This window comes from Haemaphysalis longicornis, unplaced genomic scaffold (assembly GCF_048455015.1).
Source record: "Haemaphysalis longicornis isolate Haplotype H1 unplaced genomic scaffold, Haemaphysalis longicornis Haplotype H1 scaffold_10, whole genome shotgun sequence".
In the NCBI taxonomy this organism is placed as follows: Eukaryota; Metazoa; Arthropoda; class Arachnida; order Ixodida; family Ixodidae; genus Haemaphysalis; species Haemaphysalis longicornis.
The window spans coordinates 41,771,791-41,790,355 of NW_027526204.1; the positions used below are offsets into that span (position 1 = coordinate 41,771,791).

Here is an 18,565-nt window from a genome sequence, read left to right on the forward strand (position 1 = left end):
ACCTGAATAAATAACTAGAAATTAATGTTATGAGGGGAGAGCAGATCACGGCTGATGGTCCGCTTTCGAAAGCTCCGAGAGGGGCAATTTTGTTCAGTCGAACTCGCGCGTCGGCGCAACTTTTATCGTTTCCCGGTTCTCCGTCAGGGGCCGCCACCTGTCACAATAGCACAAAAAGCATCATTGAGGTGTTCGTATGTGCGACTGTACAAGATAGCACGTGCGGCCGCCGGTACGTCAGTGGTCGTGAACATGGTTACCCATGTAGTTTTTGTAACTGGCAACAGCAACAAACTCCGAGAGGTGGTGGCAATCCTGGGAAAGATACCTGGATTTGAAGTAAGTGGCCTTTTCGACCGCCCGGTTCTCGCATCATTCCATGGTTCGAGTGCCGTGAGGGCCGCCGCCCCAGCCACTCTAGCCGCCTTTGAGTGTTCTGCAGCTTCCTGCGCGCATGCCGAGAGGCCGAAGGGACAACAGATAATGATCCCAGAAAGCCGAAATCAGCCGAAGTGTTGTTCGTAAAAAGGTTTGCTGGCCTGCCGTCCGCGGGCTACCAACATGTTGGTTCTTGTATGGAAGCGCCTGGGAACCCTGCCGACAATCTGCGTGTGAGGTGTCCGTTTTGTCGTCTGCTCAAAAGTTGTTGCGAGGCTGGTGAGGAAACGCTCGCTTGAAATACCTCGTAGACCGGAAGGCGGTGCGCTTATCATTTCAGTGACAATTGAATTCTGAAACATGGTGTACGGACTGTGCAATTTCAGCGCTGTTATTTATTTTAGTTATAACATGCGCGCCAAATCTCCCCGGAAATCGTCAGGGGTTGGTTCTGAAATAATACCGAAGACTGGGATGGTTGGTACATATTGGAAAATGAAAAGTGGACAGTTACAAAGGACCGACGGAAGAAACACAAACAAGCGCTTTATTTAGCTCCGAGATTTATTGACACAAACAAAATTTGACACAAGGGCAAACCAAAGGTTACATGAACATGGAACTGAATAGCGCACGCTCGTCCTTGTCATGCCGAGTGTTGGAGGTTTCGCTGACGCAACTGTTATGTTCTAAATTGGTATAGAAGGCCTCTACTAGTTCCCTTCTGGTTACTATGACGTGACAGCACTTCAATATGTTTGAAAAATCGACCAATCATTGAGAACGTACATATAAACACCGTGTCGTCTGACCCAAGTGCACAAACCCGCGGTACAGTACTACATTAAATATCACAAAATTCAATTTCTCCGGTCTCGCAGTGATCGAAACCCAAGCTCATGATTTACAATAGATTGTAATGAATTATCGTACGCTCATGTACTTGAGGTGCTGTTTCATGGTGACAGGGCAGTAAGAGCCGATGAAAAAAAAGTAATACAAAAGAAGCGCTCTAGCGTGAGGCGTAAACGAGTGCCCCGGTTTTTTTTGTATACCCGTTACGTTCTAGCGCGAGGCGTAAACGAGTTTCCGAGTATTTTTTGAAGACTATAGTCCTTCTTAGGCTACTTAAACCCCAAAATTTTGGTCTGTCCGTATGTCTGTCTATCTGTCTGTGACTCTATGCAGCCACCCAGCCATAGTGAATTAAAATCTGCACAATAGTCTTGTATAATCACAGCCAAATCTACAGTCTGAATTCGATGTAAATGTTCATACTTGTCAACATTGTTGAGCAAGAACGAAACATTACGCAAATGTGAGGGAGAAAATCAATGCATAAGTGATATTTTCAGTGTCCCTTTATTAAAAAGTCAAAACATTCCCCTCGCGAGGGGCACGATCAAATGCAGAGCATTTCCGCGGGGGGCGTGCCTGCAAGTCTTATGGATTACGTATTGGTTGTTGTTGATGTAATTGTTGTCTTCCAGCGTAGACATTGTCGATGAAGTCGATGGTGAAACGTGAAATGTGCCGTGAACTTCCTGCCGCGGCTATTACGCAACGTGGAGAGGCTACGACGCAACGTGGCGCGGCTATGACGCAACACAATCCAACACAATCCACTTTAATCCAACCCAATCCAAATCCAATCCAAGCCAAGCCAAGCCAAGCCAATCCAATCCAATCCAATCGAATCCAATCCAATGCCCTTCGCGAGAGAGTGTTATAGCGCCGAAATCGCGCCACCACATGAACGCGAACCGAACGCGGCGAGAGAGGGTGTTGCGAGCGGAGAGAAGGCGAGGAGGACGCAGGGGAGAGGGCGCACCTGTGGCCGACGGTTGAATGAGTCAAGGATATAAGGCGCGTGCGTAACCTTCCATTCTGTGTCGGCTCCGTGGAGCAGTCGGTAAAGTGCCGTGTACCTTGCGTTCCGCCCGCAGAGTCGTGGGATCGAAACCTGGCGCCGGAAGGTATTATTTCTTTATATAGTGTAGGGTGCGGACTACGTAGTGATGCGGACTACGGACGCCAACGCGGGTGACATCGTGAGTTACTAAAATGCTCTGCATTTAAAAAATCATGAATGCTTGGTTTTTGCGAAAGCAAATGAAATTTTCATTAACTGCAGAAAACCGTCGCCTGTTGTTGCCCGCACTAATGGCGGCAATTGAGAAATCAAACGGCAACAGCAACAAAAGGTTACACTAGATAGGTTCCACGTTCCACTTGGAACGCTCATGGAACGCAACGTGGTTGTATAAACGTTGTAGTAGGGTGACTCGAGTCACGCGCGTCTCCGCCGTATGGCAGCGCTGGCATCGAGGCGCTTGTCCTGGAGCAGTAGGACGCGGTAAATTTATATTGACTTGAGCAAACCTTTAGTGTGCTTACCTTTGAAGGAACGCGACGGAAAAGGAACAGCATGAGAGGTGCGCGGGAAAGCAAAGGGAGGCGTTTACTTCGCAAATGTTGACAAACACTATCGCCTTTCGTCGACATTTGCAACGAGAGGAGCAGATACGAGGCCAATTTTTAGTACGCATTACGAAGGGCTCTAGCGCGAGCCGTAAACGAGTTTCCCGGTGGTTTAGTACGGTGACTATATGAGACGACGATTACGACGACGACGACGACAGGAGATGCCAGAAGCCCCAGCCCCTGAGGGGCTTCACCCATAAACAATGCCAAAATTGCTATAGAACACCCCCACAACTTTCATTACGTGGAGACAACCAAGAGAGAGAGAAACAGCTTTATTGACAGTCCGGCATGGGATGGGGGGTGGGGTGAGACGAGCGTGCTAGACAGCCTGGGGCGGCAGCCTACTCATTCCAACCCGTGAGGGTGACGTTTTCGGCTGCTGTCTCGCCAGGATGTCCAGCACGTGCTGGACCACGTCTCTTTGGTCTCCAGGGTCTTGGCTTGTGATCTTGCTGCGCATGGCAGGAGGCATTGCTTCGTCTAGGCGGTCTGGGGGGGTGCAGTTCCAGAGGTAGGTAGGTAGGTAGGTAGGTAGGTAGGTAAGTTTTCGGTAGGAAGGATGCTAGGTAGGTAGGTATGTTTTGGGTAGGTAGGTAGCTAATTAGGTTTTAGGTAGGTAGTTAGGTAGGTAGGTAGGTAGGTAGGTAGGTTTTAGGTAGGTAAGTAGGTAGGTAGGTAGGAAGGTTTTAGGTAGGTAGGAAGCGATAGTACACGAACATGGCAAATGCGCTACAGCAATACTCAAAAATGCAGACGCCCAACCAAGCCTAAAAGCCAATCTGGAATGGACCAACGGGAATGGTCAAGCAAATGCGCTAGCTTGAGACTACAATAGACTAGGATTTTCACTGAGTGGCCAGATGACTACGGTCCCAGGTGACATGCACCACTAAGAATTATGCACACGCCTATGACAACTGACATCTAACAACTGCACCGATTTGCACTACCGTATCTGCTCCAAAGACAAGAACGTTCGCAACCATAATAGGGCAAACAACAGCGGACTTGCTTTTATGGGGCCTGTATATGCACTACATTCCACCATCAATCATAGAATGCAGGAATTTTCTATAATGCGAACGTTGGCATAGAACCTCACAAACCCTCCACCTTTATCCTTTCCTTAAATGGCTGGCTTATCCCAACGGTTGAATGCATGAGAAGAAAGTGTAGGAAAACTTTACCTACCATATCAAATTCATCTGATGATGTCTGGAATTGGAGGCTTAGAAAATTATTTTTTTTTTACATTTTTTTCTATTAGACCGTTGTTTCTGAAGATATTCGCACATGCATTCGTCAATTGTGGCCCACAGTTACCATTGCGTTCTCATTTGGTAATCAGGGAGGGGTTTTGTTGGCGTAACGCAGTTCGAGAATCGCGCCACGGAAGTTCCTGAACTTCAGGGCGACAGCGACTTCATCTGTCGAGCCAAGTGTGAGGCCGCATCTCAGGCAGTTGGTGGTGCTGTGCTCGTCGAAGACAGCTCGCTATGGTTGGATGCCTTGGGTGGTCTGCCTGGGCCATACGTCAAGTGGTTCCTCGACAACATTGGCCCAGATGGGCTGTACAAAATGATTCTGGTGGGTGCTCCGCTTTTGGATTTTGCATTAAATGCGTTGCATAAGATTTTAAGATACGATAAGATAATATAAGTATTGCAGATTTTACAGAACTTTACACAGAGGCATGTCCTGGTTTCGCCATCACAGCTGAGGTCGTCGCGCCGTTGCCACCGTGCGATGACCTCAACACAATTGGACTGCCCGATATAGGCTATGTCGAGATAGGCTTGAGATAGCCTACGCAGCGGCACTGTCAACCCTGCTGCTTGTCTGGACTGGAGTTGGAACTCTTCGGTGGGTGACCCCTGCTGGTGGCAGTGGGAAGAAACAAGTTTTTCGTGGTGGAACGCAGTTAAACCAAGTTTGTTGAGCGGTAGCTCAGTTTTCGAACTGACAGCATGGAACGCATACGCAAATGCATTGGAGCACAAGACACAGGCGCTTCTCGACGCAGTCGCCAAACTAGACGCAAATGCGTCGTGAACTTTCATGCAATCGGCGCCTCCTTGTATCATTTTTCTGATGGCTCGCGCCCTTGCTCTTTCTACCTATACCCCTCTCTGCACCCCTCCCCTTGGTACAAACGAGCGATTAGGCTCTTTCACTGCGCAATCACGTGATGTGTTGGCTTGAACTTCGCTGAGCTTTAAGGTCAGATTGACGCTCCGAGGAACTGATGGAGCAACGCATTTTCTTGGTTTGTAGCTGAAGCAATAGAACTCTCTCTCTAAAAATGAAGAATAAATAAAGCACAAAAAAAGTGACCAGTGTTCTGTTATGGCTAATTACTACACCAATGCATCAAACCTTACTCTGGTAAGAAATCTCCATATTAATACACTGCTGCACACTGTTGGCCCACTTGGGCGAAGCCGTTTCAGCCACCAGTGTTTCAAGAGAGTGATTGGGATGGGAATTAAATGGCAGTTGTTGCACTGGAGTGCAGCTATTTTAGCCACCATTGTTTCTAAATATAGCAGTGAGTTGTGACTAACAGCCATGGCCTCTCTTTGGCCCTAAACTATACTGCAGTTACGTTCCTTGTAGTTCCCCCATGAATATACTTTGGCCCTTAAGGGGAACTCACTTGATCACATTCTTATGGGACTTCCTAATTCACGGCCCACGGGATTAAAATAAATGATGTAAAATAACAAAAGACTCTGCAAATCCATCAAAACGTTTTTAACGGAATAGATTGCTTTGTTTGGACATACAGCACATCTTTACGGAAATAAAAAATAAACAAGAAATGCATTTTAGTTTACAACTTTTCATTATATAGCGCAAACGGTCTAGCATGCGTGAGTTTAATTTTTTTATTTCAGTACAGAAGTGTGATATTTATAAAATAGGCAAACGAGGCCGTTGTGCACTCTTCTATGTATTTGTAAAACCTTTCTTACTGGTGCACATGGTTTTTAATTGCATGGGTCATGAAGTAGTAAACCACATGCGAATGTTAACACGTGAGTGCCCCTTCACATGTGGCCCACTAGTATGACGACATCAAGTCATATAGGAGCGACCACCTCCCTACATATATCTTGCTGGATGGCCCATGTGTAGGGCCATTCAACCGAGAAATTCGTTGCCCGTATTGGACACACTACTCTGCGCTAATTGAGGAGCTAGATGGGAATTTCGAATCGTGCCGGAACCTAATATATACGCCTCGAGCGCGGCCTGTAGGGGCGCCACTGAAATCCCCCTACCGGCCCGTTTCGAAAGCAGCCGCGGGAGTCTCCGGCCCGTTCCCCTCTGTCGCCGTTGCTTTTGCGGCTCGTTAAAGACTGCGATTTACTGTTTTTACGCGTTCGAAATACGGAATAATGTGGAGCAGGCACTCTGTCTGCAAGCGTGGTGTGTTTACGAGAGTGTAAACGTTTATGACGCGATCTTAGTGCGGTAAATTCGGTCTGTATGAGCGCCAGTTGTATGTCACAGGCCGGCGTCCCGAAGCCGGCGTATGCATGCAGTTGATTGCAATTCCGCTGCCCTGAAATTTAGTGGCAGTGTCTTCGTATACAGTGCTTCCTCCGATGGTCATGTTGCGGCCATACAATATGATGTAAATCGGCTTTGTGCGCTTAGATAATCTAGCGGAGCACTCATACCTGACAGCACGCAAGTTACGCTTATATTGATCACTACCCTGAACAAGCCAATGCGGCATAAATTTCACAAACATTTTACGAAAGAAGTACGATGGATAATGCAAAATTGTACGATCGGGAGTCAGCACACGACGACAAATTTTAATGCTGGGTCCTCTTGTCCCGAGGTGAGCGCTGGCAAAGATAAATCTGTTACACTTATCCTCAACGAGAAGCGCAGAGACGGGCTTATAGAGCAATCCGCTTCCGCGACTTAACACTTCTTCGAAATATCGTTATATGACACGGGGAGACTGCAGAACCTAGCATAAACCGAAATCAGATAGCTTTATCAGATACCACACTCTTCAACGAGCCCGTGTGTACAAGATTTCGGCGCACGTTAAGGATCTCCAGGTGGTCAAAATTAATCCGGAGCCCTGCACTACGGCGCGCCTCATCGCCTCCGTTGCGTCGGCGCGTTAAAACCTACAACCAATCAGTCAACTCTTCCAACGACACCTCGTATAGCTTGTGAACTGCCTACCCTGTATTCAAAAAATGCGTCCGCCGAGTGATCAGCCGTTCGTTGAAGGCGAAAAACAAACGAAAAGTGAACAGGCAGCTTATGTGTGTGTGTGATTACTAAAACGTTCGTTCGTTGATTTCGCTCCGCATTTGTAAACGATAGTTCAGCGTCCCCCCCCCCCCACACACACACAAGGTCTTGCGAAATATCAGTGCATTTCGCATCTTGTTGGTCTGAATACTACCTTGCTTAAACGAACGTCTTTAGCATTTTAGAAGCTGCACTGGGTTTTTTTCATTCCCGTACGACTATTCTATTTATTCCTGACTTGCAGACCATTCATTTTCCCGTGGTTTCATTAACTTATACCTTGGTGCTTGCTATAAAGCTTAATTGGGCACATATTTGACAGCGCACAGCCTTTGCGTGTACTTAACATTTTCGCGTGGCTTATATTCCCATAAAAGGCACAAGTTATTGTCAGCTATTGGGTTATCACATCCCAGAAACATATTTTTCTACGACGTACATATTCGAAGCAAAACCGCATTTGTTGTCTGCTCTACAAAACGCACCAACCTCTTACAGTGCCAATATCAGGTCTAAACGAGGCGACAATAAATAGAATTCACTTGTGCTGACGTGTTCGAAGGTGACAGTGGTGATATGCTGCTGCCGTCACCGACGCCCGCAAGAGCGGCCAAGAAGCGCGAAGAACCGCCTCCCCGGGTAGCTCTCGTTGGCGTTCGAGCGCTCTACCAAGACGCAGCTGTTTTTTTAAGTGCCTTAAACGTGCAGTTTGCTTACAGACGTCACCATAACAAGTTGTTTAGTGCGCGGAAAGGCAAAGAGAAGCGAAAGAGAACCAAAACACTGCATGACCACCTATCAGTTACGCAGCGCTAATCCCGCAAACGCCGCAGAGAAGCGGCGGCAGGCGGCGCAGCGATCGCGAATCTCGAGGCGTATAGATTGATTGATTATAGGGTTTAACGCGCCGACGCAACGCAGGCGATGAGGCGCGCCGTAGTGGAGGGCTCCGGATTAATTTCGACCACCTGGGGATCTTTAACGTGCACCGAAATCTCGTACACACAGGCGTTTTTGCTTTTAGCCTCCATCAGAAAAGTCACCGCCTCGGCCGGGAATCGAACCCGCGACCTCGTGCTCAGCAGCGCAAATCCTTAGCCACTGAGCCACTGCGGCGGGTGCAGGAACCTAACAGACACCATGACACGGGCGAGAGCTTCCTGTACGAAGGCTTTCAAATTACCCTAGAAATTCTCCGTGGCCGATGCGGAGTACCAAAGGTTCCGCGCAGTGCGTCGCAGAGCTGAAAGGCGTGTTCGCAAAACTCGTACAACCGAAGATATACGAGTCGCTAGAAGCGCGCATAAAAAATTGGCTCTGCGGGAATGGCAGTCGTTCTGCTCAAAATTAAAACCGCGAAAACTTCACACCACTATTTGGAGCTTATTGCTGTCGTATACGCTTCAGCGCCCCTCGCAGAGAGCTCTCTCCCCCCGCCGTCCTCGCCTGCCAGGCGGCCACCGCCCGCGGGACGAAGGGACGCCGTCTTCCGAGAGATGACGCCAGGTGCGCGGGTTGGGCGGTGCGTGGTGGTATGTGGAGGCAGGCGGGCAGACTCTATGGTCTTGGACTCCTAGATAGTGAGTAAGGGTGAGGTGTCGAGGATGGGCTATTAGTGGCATCAGGGACATTTCATTTCGACTAAGCGATGTGAATAAAGAGTTGTTTTCGCAGGACCACAGTGCGGTCACTTTTTGGCATGCCGTAGGGAGCAAGTACACAACTGGCGCCAAACGTGGGGCTAATTTCAAGCCCAACTGTGGACATTTGCTCTCTTCTGCTGCTGAGGAGGGGCCCACTGCGGTTTGCGCCGGCATTGCTCTGTTCTGGTAAGGAAGCGTAGGCTACCAGGAGCTTTCAGCCGTATAGAGGCAAGCTTTTTAGACTAATTTTGATGTCAGTATTTCAGCTTGCTTAGTTTTACGGTGGCTGAAGATGCCAACATAAGTTTTTTTGTTGCTTATTTTTGTTTGTGAAGTGGCCTAAACGGTTACATTGAGAGTGTTTGTAGCGTTCATAAGAATATTATTCACCCGTGTATTTTGATGTGTCTCTACTGCAGTTTTTCGTATTTTGATGTGTCTGTTGTTCCGCCCTTTTAGTCGTTTGTATTGTCTAAATGGCTCTTTGTTTCCGTTGTAGATTTTTGAGTGGGGTTTGTCTGTCGTGTTGTGAATTTAGCTAGCTCTGCGTGCTTTGTACCGGCGTGTGTACGGCAGGACACGAGGAGGGGCCGCAGGGCTCGAGAGGAGACGCAGCGGCGGACGCGAGGTATTTTCACGCGGTCGTCCAATTTTATTTTTCGCGGATTCTGCACGCGTAGACGACGTACCGAAGCCTCGGCGCAGCTCAGATGTAAAGCACTGCCAGACCGTGAAGTCGTGCTCATGGTAGAGGAACTATGTCTTCGTTACTAAGTCGAGGCAAAAGGAGACGTTCCGCAGCTTACCACCCCAGTGCAGAAAAACAAAACCTTAATAACATAAATACCCAAGAAAGTGGTGGGGAAACCACACCGCCGGTAGCGTAGTGGTTATCGCACAAGACCGGTATTCTGGAGGTCGTGAGTTCGGATCCCACTCGGCGGGCATTTTTTCACCACTTTTATTCTGACTCAAAAAATTCTTCATCTGTTTCTATGACCCACCACAACCTCCACTTTGCTTTCCAAGGTTTTCTTGACTGCCAACCCTTATTTTCTGTTTTATTTACCGTACCCCTTCATTTCGGATTTTTTGATTCGCTACATGTTTAGCGAGGGCCTCTGTTCTGGCAGTCTTGATGCCAGAGGAAGCTTAAGAGGGTTCAACGCTGGTCGACCACTCTCGACATGTCGTAGACACTCGAGTCACGGCCCGGGGGTTAAAAAGAAGGTCCGCTTCACCCCGAGTAGTCCGAGTGGCAGTGGCTGCCAACCCCAAGTGCAGAAAAAAAACCTTAACATAAATACCCAAGAAAGTGCTGGGGAAAACACCCCGCCGGTAGCGTAGTGGTCATCGCACCAGACCGGTATTCTGGAGGTCGTGGGTTCGGATCCCACCCGGCGGGCATTTTTTCATCACTTTCTTTCTTTCTAAATTATTTACCTGTTTCTATGACCTACTATATCCTCCCCTTTGCTTTCCGATGTTTTCTTGACTGCCAACCCTTATTGTCTGTCTTATTTCAACGAGCCCCTCATTTCCTATTCTGATTCGCTATATATATATATATATATATATATATATATATATATATATATATATATATATATATATATATATATATATATATATATATATATAGTAAGGAAATGAGGGGCTCGTTGAGGAAATACAGAAAGATAGGTCAGCAGTCTACGACGCCAAAGGAGGCATAGGGGTGTGGTTAGGCTCTTTTCTTTTTCACTACGGTTAATGAAGTAAACATTTTTTTTAAATGTACAGAAGAAAGAAAGAAAGAAAAACACGCGCCCAGAGTGGGGACCGAACCCACGCCTTTCGATTACATGTCGAATGCCTTACCAATTCGGCTATCTGGGCGACTGTGTTCTCCTTCACTTTCTGGGCTATTTATATTTACTAGAAGTGTATCTGACACTTGAGGGTGATAGCCAGCGCCACTCTGACTACACGGGGAGAAGGGGACCTTCTTTTCAACCCCCGGGGCGTGACTCGAACGTCTACAGCCTGTCATGAGCGGGTAACTGGCGGGAAGCCCTCTTATGCTACCTAGGCATCAAGGCTGCCAGAACCGAGACCCTCGCTAGGCTTTCGCAGAATAATATAGTAAGGAAATGAGGGGCTCGTTGAGGAAATACAGAAAGATAGGTCAGCAGTCTACAACGCCAAAGGAGGCATAGGGGTGTGGTTAGGCTCTTTTCTTTTTCACTACGGTTAATGAAGTAAACATTTTTTTTAAATGTACAGAAGAAAAAAAGAAAAACACGCACCCAGAGTGGGGACCGAACCCATGCCTTTCGATTACATGTCGAATGCCTTACCAATTCGGCTATCTGGGCGACTGTGTTCTCCTTCACTTTCTGGGCTATTTATATTTACTAGAAGTGTATCTGACACTTGAGGGTGGTAGCCAGCGCCACTCTGACTACACGGGGAGAAGGGGACCTTCTTTGCAACCCCGGGGCGTGACTCGAACGTCTACAGCCTGTCATGAGCGGGTAACTGGCGGGAAGCCCTCTTATGCTACCTAGGCATCAAGGCTGCCAGAACCGAGACCCTCGCTAGGCTTTCGCAGAATAATATAGTAAGGAAATGAGGGGCTCGTTGAGGAAATACAGAAAGATAGGTCAGCAGTCTACAACGCCAAAGGAGGCATAGGGGTGTGGTTAGGCTCTTTTCTTTTTCACTACGGTTAATGAAGTAAACATTTTTTTTAAATGTACAGAAGAAAAAAAGAAAAACACGCGCCCAGAGTGGGGACCGAACCCACGCCTTTCCCGCCAGTTACCCGCTCATGACAGGCTGTAGACGTTCGAGTCACGCCCCGGGGGTTGAAAAGAAGGTCCCCTTCTCCCCGTGTAGTCCGAGTGGTGCTGGCTACCACCCTCAAGTGTCAGATACACTTCTAGTAAATATAAATAGCCCAGAAAGTGAAGGAGAACACAGTCGCCCAGATAGCCGAATTGGTAAGGCATTCGACATGTAATCGAAAGGCGTGGGTTCGGTCCCCACTCTGGGCGCGTGTTTTTCTTTCTTTCTTTCTTCTGTACATTAAAAAAATGTTTACTTCATTAACCGTAGTGAAAAAGAAAAGAGCCTAACCACACCCCTATGCCTCCTTTGGCATTGTAGACTGCTGACCTATCTTTCTGTACTTCCTCAATGAGCCCCTCATTTCCTTACTATATAATTCTGCGAAAGCCTAGCGAGGGTCTCGGTTCTGGCAGCCTTGATGCCTAGGTAGCATAAGAGGGCTTCCCGCCAGTTACCCGCTCATGACAGGCTGTAGACGTTCGAGTCACGCCCCGGGGGTTGAAAAGAAGATCCCCTTCTCCCCGTGTAGTCAGAGTGGCGCTGGCTACCACCCTCAAGTGTCAGATACACTTCTAGTAAATATAAATAGCCGAGAAAGTGAAGGAGAACACAGTCGCCCAGATAGCCGAATTGGTAAGGCATTCGACATGTAATCGAAAGGCGTGGGTTCGGTCCCCACTCTGAGCGCGCGTTTTTCTTTTTTTCTTTCTTCTGTACATCAACAAAAAATGTTTACTTCATTAACCGTAGTGAAAAAGAAAAGAGCCTAACCACACCCCTATGCCTCCTTTGGCGCTGTAGACTGCTGACCTATCTTTCTGTATTTCCTCAAGGAGCCCCTCATTTCCTTACTATATTATTCTGCGAAAGCCTAGCGAGGGTCTCGGTTCTGGCAGCCTTGATGCCTAGGTAGCATAAGAGGGCTTCCCGCCAGTTACCCGCTCATGACAGGCTGTAGACGTTCGAGTCACGCCCCGGGAATTGAAAAGAAGGTCCCCTTCTCCCCGTGTAGTCAGAGTGGCGCTGGCTACCACCCTCAAGTGTCAGATACACTTCTAGTAAATATAAATAGCCCAGAAAGTGAAGGAGAACACAGTCGCCCAGATAGCCGAATTGGTAAGGCATTCGACATGTAATCGAAAGGCATGGGTTCGGTCCCCACTCTGGGCGCGTGTTCTTCTTTCTTTCTTTCTTCTGTACATTTAAAAAAAAAGTTTACTTCATTAACCGTAGTGAAAAAGAAAAGAGCCTAACCACACCCCTATGCCTCCTTTGGCGTTGTAGACTGCTGACCTATCTTTCCATATTTCCTCAACGAGCCCCTCATTTCCTTACTATATTATTCTGCGAAAGCCTAGCCAGGGTCTCGGTTCTGGCAGCCTTGATGCCTAGGTAGCATAAGAGGGCTTCCCGCCAGTTACCCGCTCATGACAGGCTGTAGGCGTTCGAGTCACGCCCTGGGGGTTGAAAAGAAGGTCCCCTTCTCCCCGTGTAGTCAGAGTGGCGCTGGCTACCACCCTCAAGTGTCAGATACACTTCTAGTAAATATAAATAGCCCAGAAAGTGAAGGATAACACAGTCGCCCAGATAGCCGAATTGGTAAGGCATTCGACATGTAATCGAAAGGCGTGGGTTCGGTCCCCACTCTGGGCGCGTGTTCTTCTTTCTTTCTTTCTTCTGTACATTTAAAAAAAAAGTTTACTTCATTAACCGTAGTGAAAAAGAAAAGAGCCTAACCACACCCCTATGCCTCCTTTGGCGTTGTAGACTGCTGACCTATCTTTCTATATTTCCTCAACGAGCCCCTCATTTCCTTACTATATTATTCTGCGAAAGCCTAGCGAGGGTCTCGGTTCTGGCAGCCTTGATGCCTAGGTAGCATAAGAGGGCTTCCCGCCAGTTACCCGCTCATGACAGGCTGTAGGCGTTCGAGTCATGCCCCGGGGGTTGGAAAGAAGGTCCCCTTCTCCCCGTGTAGTCAGAGTGGCGCTGGCTACCACCCTCAAGTGTCAGATACACTTCTAGTAAATATAAATAGCCCAGAAAGTGAAGGAGAACACAGTCGCCCAGATAGCCGAATTGGTAAGGCATTCGACATGTAATCGAAAGGCGTGGGTTCGGTCCCAACTCTGGGCGCGTTTTTCTTTCTTTCTTTCTTCTGTACATTAAAAAAAATGTTTACTTCATTAACCGTAGTGAAAAAGAAAAGAGCCTAACCACACCCCTATGCCTCCTTTGGCGTTGTAGACTGCTGACCTATCTTTCTGTATATATATATATATATATACATATATATATATATATATATATATATATATATATATAGAATCCTTTTATATTTTCCCGGGCTTTACGGCGGACCAGACGAGTCCTCGCGAAGTCCCAGTAAAAACATTGCATAAAAAAACCTGGCGCGATTTCGTGCTTGACCCGCATTATCTGACGACCTGCGCGAAGCGCACGAGCGACTGGCGGACGAAATTAAACTGCCGCAGGCCTGTTCGGCGGACATCGAGCCCGCTTAATACGTTCTCTCTGGAATAGCCGTTTTCTTCGTCTTATCTTTCGTTTCTGATCCCTCCAGCAGCCGCCCGCTCCTCGCGCAATCGCTTTCACGTTTTCGCTGGCGTCTCTTGCACAGTGTGTCTGAACTGTGTGGTATCTCTGTGGGTTCATGCTGTCCTTTTTGCATTGTACCAATCATGTGAAATACCAACTAACCCGTCAGGCGGCTTTGATGACCTCCTCCGCTTTTTTAACCAGGGCTTCGAGGACAAGAGTGCCGAGTCGCTGTGCACGCTGGCGTACAGTTCGGGTCCCGGCCACGAGGTGAAACTATTCCACGGCCGCAGCCGTGGAACCATCGTACCACCTCGAGGCGGCAACAAAAACGGCTGGGACACGTGCTTCCAACCGGAGGGTTACGACCAAACGTATGGAGAGATGTGCGCCGAGAAGAAGAACACTTTCTCGCACCGGTACCGAGCCGTCGAAGCCTTCCGGAGCTTCCTCCTCGCTCAAGTTCACTAGTTGGCCGGATGTGTCGACGTTTAGTACGTGCATCCGTTCCACTTAAGTGGGAGACGCTGATTTTTCTCGACAAAAACAACGCGGAGCGGAGAAGAAAGACACAAGGGTTTACATAGGGCTTAACTGCGTGTGAGTGCAGTCGTTGCACTTTCCTGCTGCACATTTTGCAGCCTTCTGGCGTGGAACCATTCATGATAAATTGACTTCAGGCAGTTCCACGCTCAGTTCTCCACATGACATAGAGGTTATAATCGACATTTGTGTTGCAGAGTGTAGTGCGATTGGGATGGGGTGTGAACCACTGCAATAAAAAATGTGGCAAATATTGGCGCAATAAACATAAAGTATTTGAAATGCGAAATATTCGCGCACAGAGTCATGTAGGCTGGTGTAAAGGGTGCTGAGACGTAAAGTTTTTCACCCATTTTGTGGAGATACGCATGTGGGAAATAAATCGCTGCTGTCCCAAAATGTGGCGCTTGCACTGGGGATGAGTCTGGATGAAGACGTGACCCGGATGTGTTGCATGCTTGTTTGCACTAATTTCTGAGTATGCCCCTAACAGTTGGTAGGTGTGTGCCTCTTCGGCGTGGGTCGTAGAAAAAGGATATGTCTGCTTGAAAAGGACTGGAGCATGAAAACAGCCAGAGGAAGCCGAAGTCACCGCTTCAGTTAGGGCCATGCTTTCTGGAAGCTGCTGCAGCAAGATCTCCCTGCAAGAGAGATCACTTGAGCGATCAGCTCCGAAATGTGGGGAAGTATGCCATGTTTTTGCTCCAGTTATTATGCTGGCCCTGACAGCAACGGAGTGTCTGTGCGCAGGGTTTAACCGGTCACTATATTATCAGGCAACATTTCCTGGTGAATTCGCAAAATGCGGGCAGGCTGGATGATTTTAGAGAGACCGGTGGTAAGCGTGATTCACTGTGTTTGCATAATTTTAGACGATACCAAAAGACATCGTGGACATCAGTGTGCAGCGCAAACTCAGAAACGTAGTTCAGTATAGGAAATAATGGCAGCTTCATTGTGGGTCCTCACTAATTCGTTAGTGTCACATCCCTCTTCCTCGAAAACTCGGAAATCGGCCCGATGCACAAACCTTGCCCCAGCTGCAGATGCTCACTACATGGCGTTTTTCGCACTCTGGTGAGTCGCATCTGCACACGATTCTAACAGTGCCTCGCATTCCTCCCGTCTCAAGGGTCATGCTTGCTTACTTTTCCAAAGTGTTGGCTGCCATCGCCCCTAGGATTTATGAAGTCTGGCTTCCGTCGCAATCATTCAATTCCGTTTTCATTTGCAACCTACTCTGCCCTGCACTCGATTCACACTTTTTTTTATTTTCTGAAACACCATTTCAGTTTTGGTCTAATCCAGGTATCGTATATAATGCAATATAACAGCTATTGTTTTTTGCTTGAGACAAAACAATCGTACCCTATATGTGGCACTCAAAATGGACTTTCAAATGTCCTGGCTTGATACAATCGACGCCCTGAATAAAATTGTGGAGGAAAATTTTTTACTCCCCCTTACAAAACAGCGGAACTTTAATAGTAGTAATGTGTCTCTAAAAATTATGAAATGAAAACAAAAAAGCAAGGCGAATGAGGATGCAGTGGGTTCTGGGAAAGCAGTGGGTTCTGGGAAAACGAGTCAGTCGTAGTGAGTCTTATGCCTTAAAGCCTGCTAGAGCGTCGAATTTTACGCAGAATACTGCAGTCGCAAATTTGAGACCCGGAACCGTTGCTCCTCTCCGCATTCCTCTCACTACTTCATATTTGTTATACTTCCAAAGAGCTCTATGCTTCATTTTAGCTGCGTTTCGCTTTCCCTTACCCTTAAGGTGCTCTTTGTGAGTTCTTAAGCAGTTATCCCCTTCGGTTATCCACACTCTCAAATGTTTATATTCCTTGACTCTGGGTAATTAGATATGCTGGATTGACACTCCGTCAGTGCTAGTATCACTGAACGCCATTATTGCAAATTTTCGTGCGCTAAAATTTAACCCGAGGTCGGTGCCTTCCTGACCTCTAATGTTTATAAGCTGTTGCATGTCGGTCTGGTTATCAGCCAAAAGAACATGGTCGTCTGCATATAACATTCCCAGAATACGCTGTTGTACCATTTCGCCTTGCAACATATGCGTTAGGTTGAACCCTAATTGGGTTTCTTCTAGTTTCTTTTCTAACCCTGCCATGTAGAGCATAAGCAGTATTGGGCTCAAAGGGCATCCCTGTTTTAGTACCCGACGGGTGTTCACCCGCTGTGCGCATTTCTGCCCTTCACATGCCAGGCGCAGTCTAATATCCTTATAGATCGCCATAGGGAACTGTATTAACTCGTCATGTAATCCCTGAAGTTTCAGCGTTCTTTACAGTAGTTCTCTGTTTACGTTGTCATGTGCCCCTTAAATGTCCAAGAACATAATCCATAGTGGACTTTTCTGTGCTTTCGCAATTTGAATGCACTGTGTTATCACAAATAAATTATCATCCAATCGCCTGTCTTGTCTAAGTCCATTCTACAGTTCCTCAAAGATTTCTTTTTATTCCGTCCATGCTTGAATTTCTTTTATCGCCTGCATTACGTATCTATATAGCACTGATGTTATTGTGAGTGGTGTGCATGAATGAATACTGGCTTTGTTGCCTCTGCCTTTATAGATTACATTCATCCCACTGTCTAGGCAATCCTGTGCTATTTGTTTGGTTTGTATCACCTTATCTATTCACCTCATTAACGATGCCTTACTTTCAGGTCCAAGCAAGTTTATCAGCTTCATTTATATTACGTCCGGGCCCATTGAGGGGAATTTTTCCAATCAATGTAGCTCAAACTTACATCCCTTTCTGCAGTCTTCTGTGGCGCTGATGTTATCGGTGCAGGCTTCCATACCTCTATTTCCCTAAACGTTTCACTAACCACTCGAGGATTGTGCGGTAACGCGTGCTCTCCTTCTGAATGATTCCTATCCGCATCAATCATGAACTTTGGTAGATATTGGCTGAAAAGACTTCAACCACGACGACGAATTGTGCCCGACCTTCAACACGCTCAAGCCGAGATACGACGGCCCGACGCACCCGGAACTCGAGGAAGACGGCATCCGACGTCCAGCTGTCCATCGACGGCTTTGATGTAGTCACCCTCATAGACACGGGAGCTGACTACTCAGTAATGAGCGGATCATTTCTGTCTAAGATGAGGAACGTTACGACCAGATGGGACGGTTCACACAAATGCACAGCAGGAGGCTATCTCGGAACGGCAAGTGAAACGTGCACATCGCGCGTCACCATAGACGGTACCACGTAGCCCACTGCGTTCGTTATTTTGCCCAACTGCTCCCGCGACGTAATTCTTGGAATAGACTGTTTTACGGACAACGGTGGAATAATTGATCAGCAGACCAAGTCAATAACTTTTTCTTCTGAACGCTCCATCACGCCGGAGCCGAAACACCATGCTGCTGTGAGGATCGCCGATGATTACGTCACCCTGCCACCCCGCGCAAGCTTCATGATCACAGTCTACTGTGAAGATGCTGCTCCTGACTTCGAAGCTGTTGTAGAGAGCGACCAAGGTTTGCTTCTCGACCTCAGTGTTTCCATCGCAAGGGGCATTGAGCGCTTTAACCAACGGCAATCCCATGTTTTTTCCACTAATTTCACCGAAATGTACCAGCATTTAAACAAGGGCGTTGCAATTGTGCTCCTCGAAGAAACGAAAGAAAGAAGTGGCCTAATAGGGGTCGCCAACTTTGAACGCGCACCCGAAGATGCCTTCAAGCTTCCGCATCCCTTCGACGTAAACCCGACGCTACCGCGAGAGAACTGGAACAAATTAATGGCGTTGCTGCGCCACTAGAGCGAGTGCTTTTGTCGAACTCGAAACTACGTCAGACA

General features: G+C 47.6%; 1 protein-coding gene across 1 annotated transcript; it reads left to right on the plus strand.

The window, feature by feature from the left end:
- The first annotated feature begins 190 nt into the window (after positions 1-190).
- Positions 191-17,162, plus strand: LOC144158408 (inosine triphosphate pyrophosphatase-like). The gene is made up of 3 exons (XM_077689281.1): positions 191-339; positions 4,240-4,452; positions 14,388-17,162. Exons 1-3 carry the CDS (start codon positions 253-255, stop codon positions 14,652-14,654), a joined length of 567 nt encoding a protein of 188 aa, XP_077545407.1. The 5' UTR covers positions 191-252; the 3' UTR covers positions 14,655-17,162.
- Positions 17,163-18,565: the final 1,403 nt, after the last annotated feature.

Coding starts and splice junctions, on each gene's coding strand:
- LOC144158408 (XM_077689281.1), top strand. CDS start 253: ATGGTTACCCATGTAGTTTTTGTAACTGGCAACAGCAACAAACTCCGA. Junction 340..4,239: donor GAAAGATACCTGGATTTGAA/GTAAGTGGCCTT, acceptor GGCGTAACGCAG/TTCGAGAATCGCGCCACGGA. Junction 4,453..14,387: donor GGCTGTACAAAATGATTCTG/GTGGGTGCTCCG, acceptor TTTTTTAACCAG/GGCTTCGAGGACAAGAGTGC.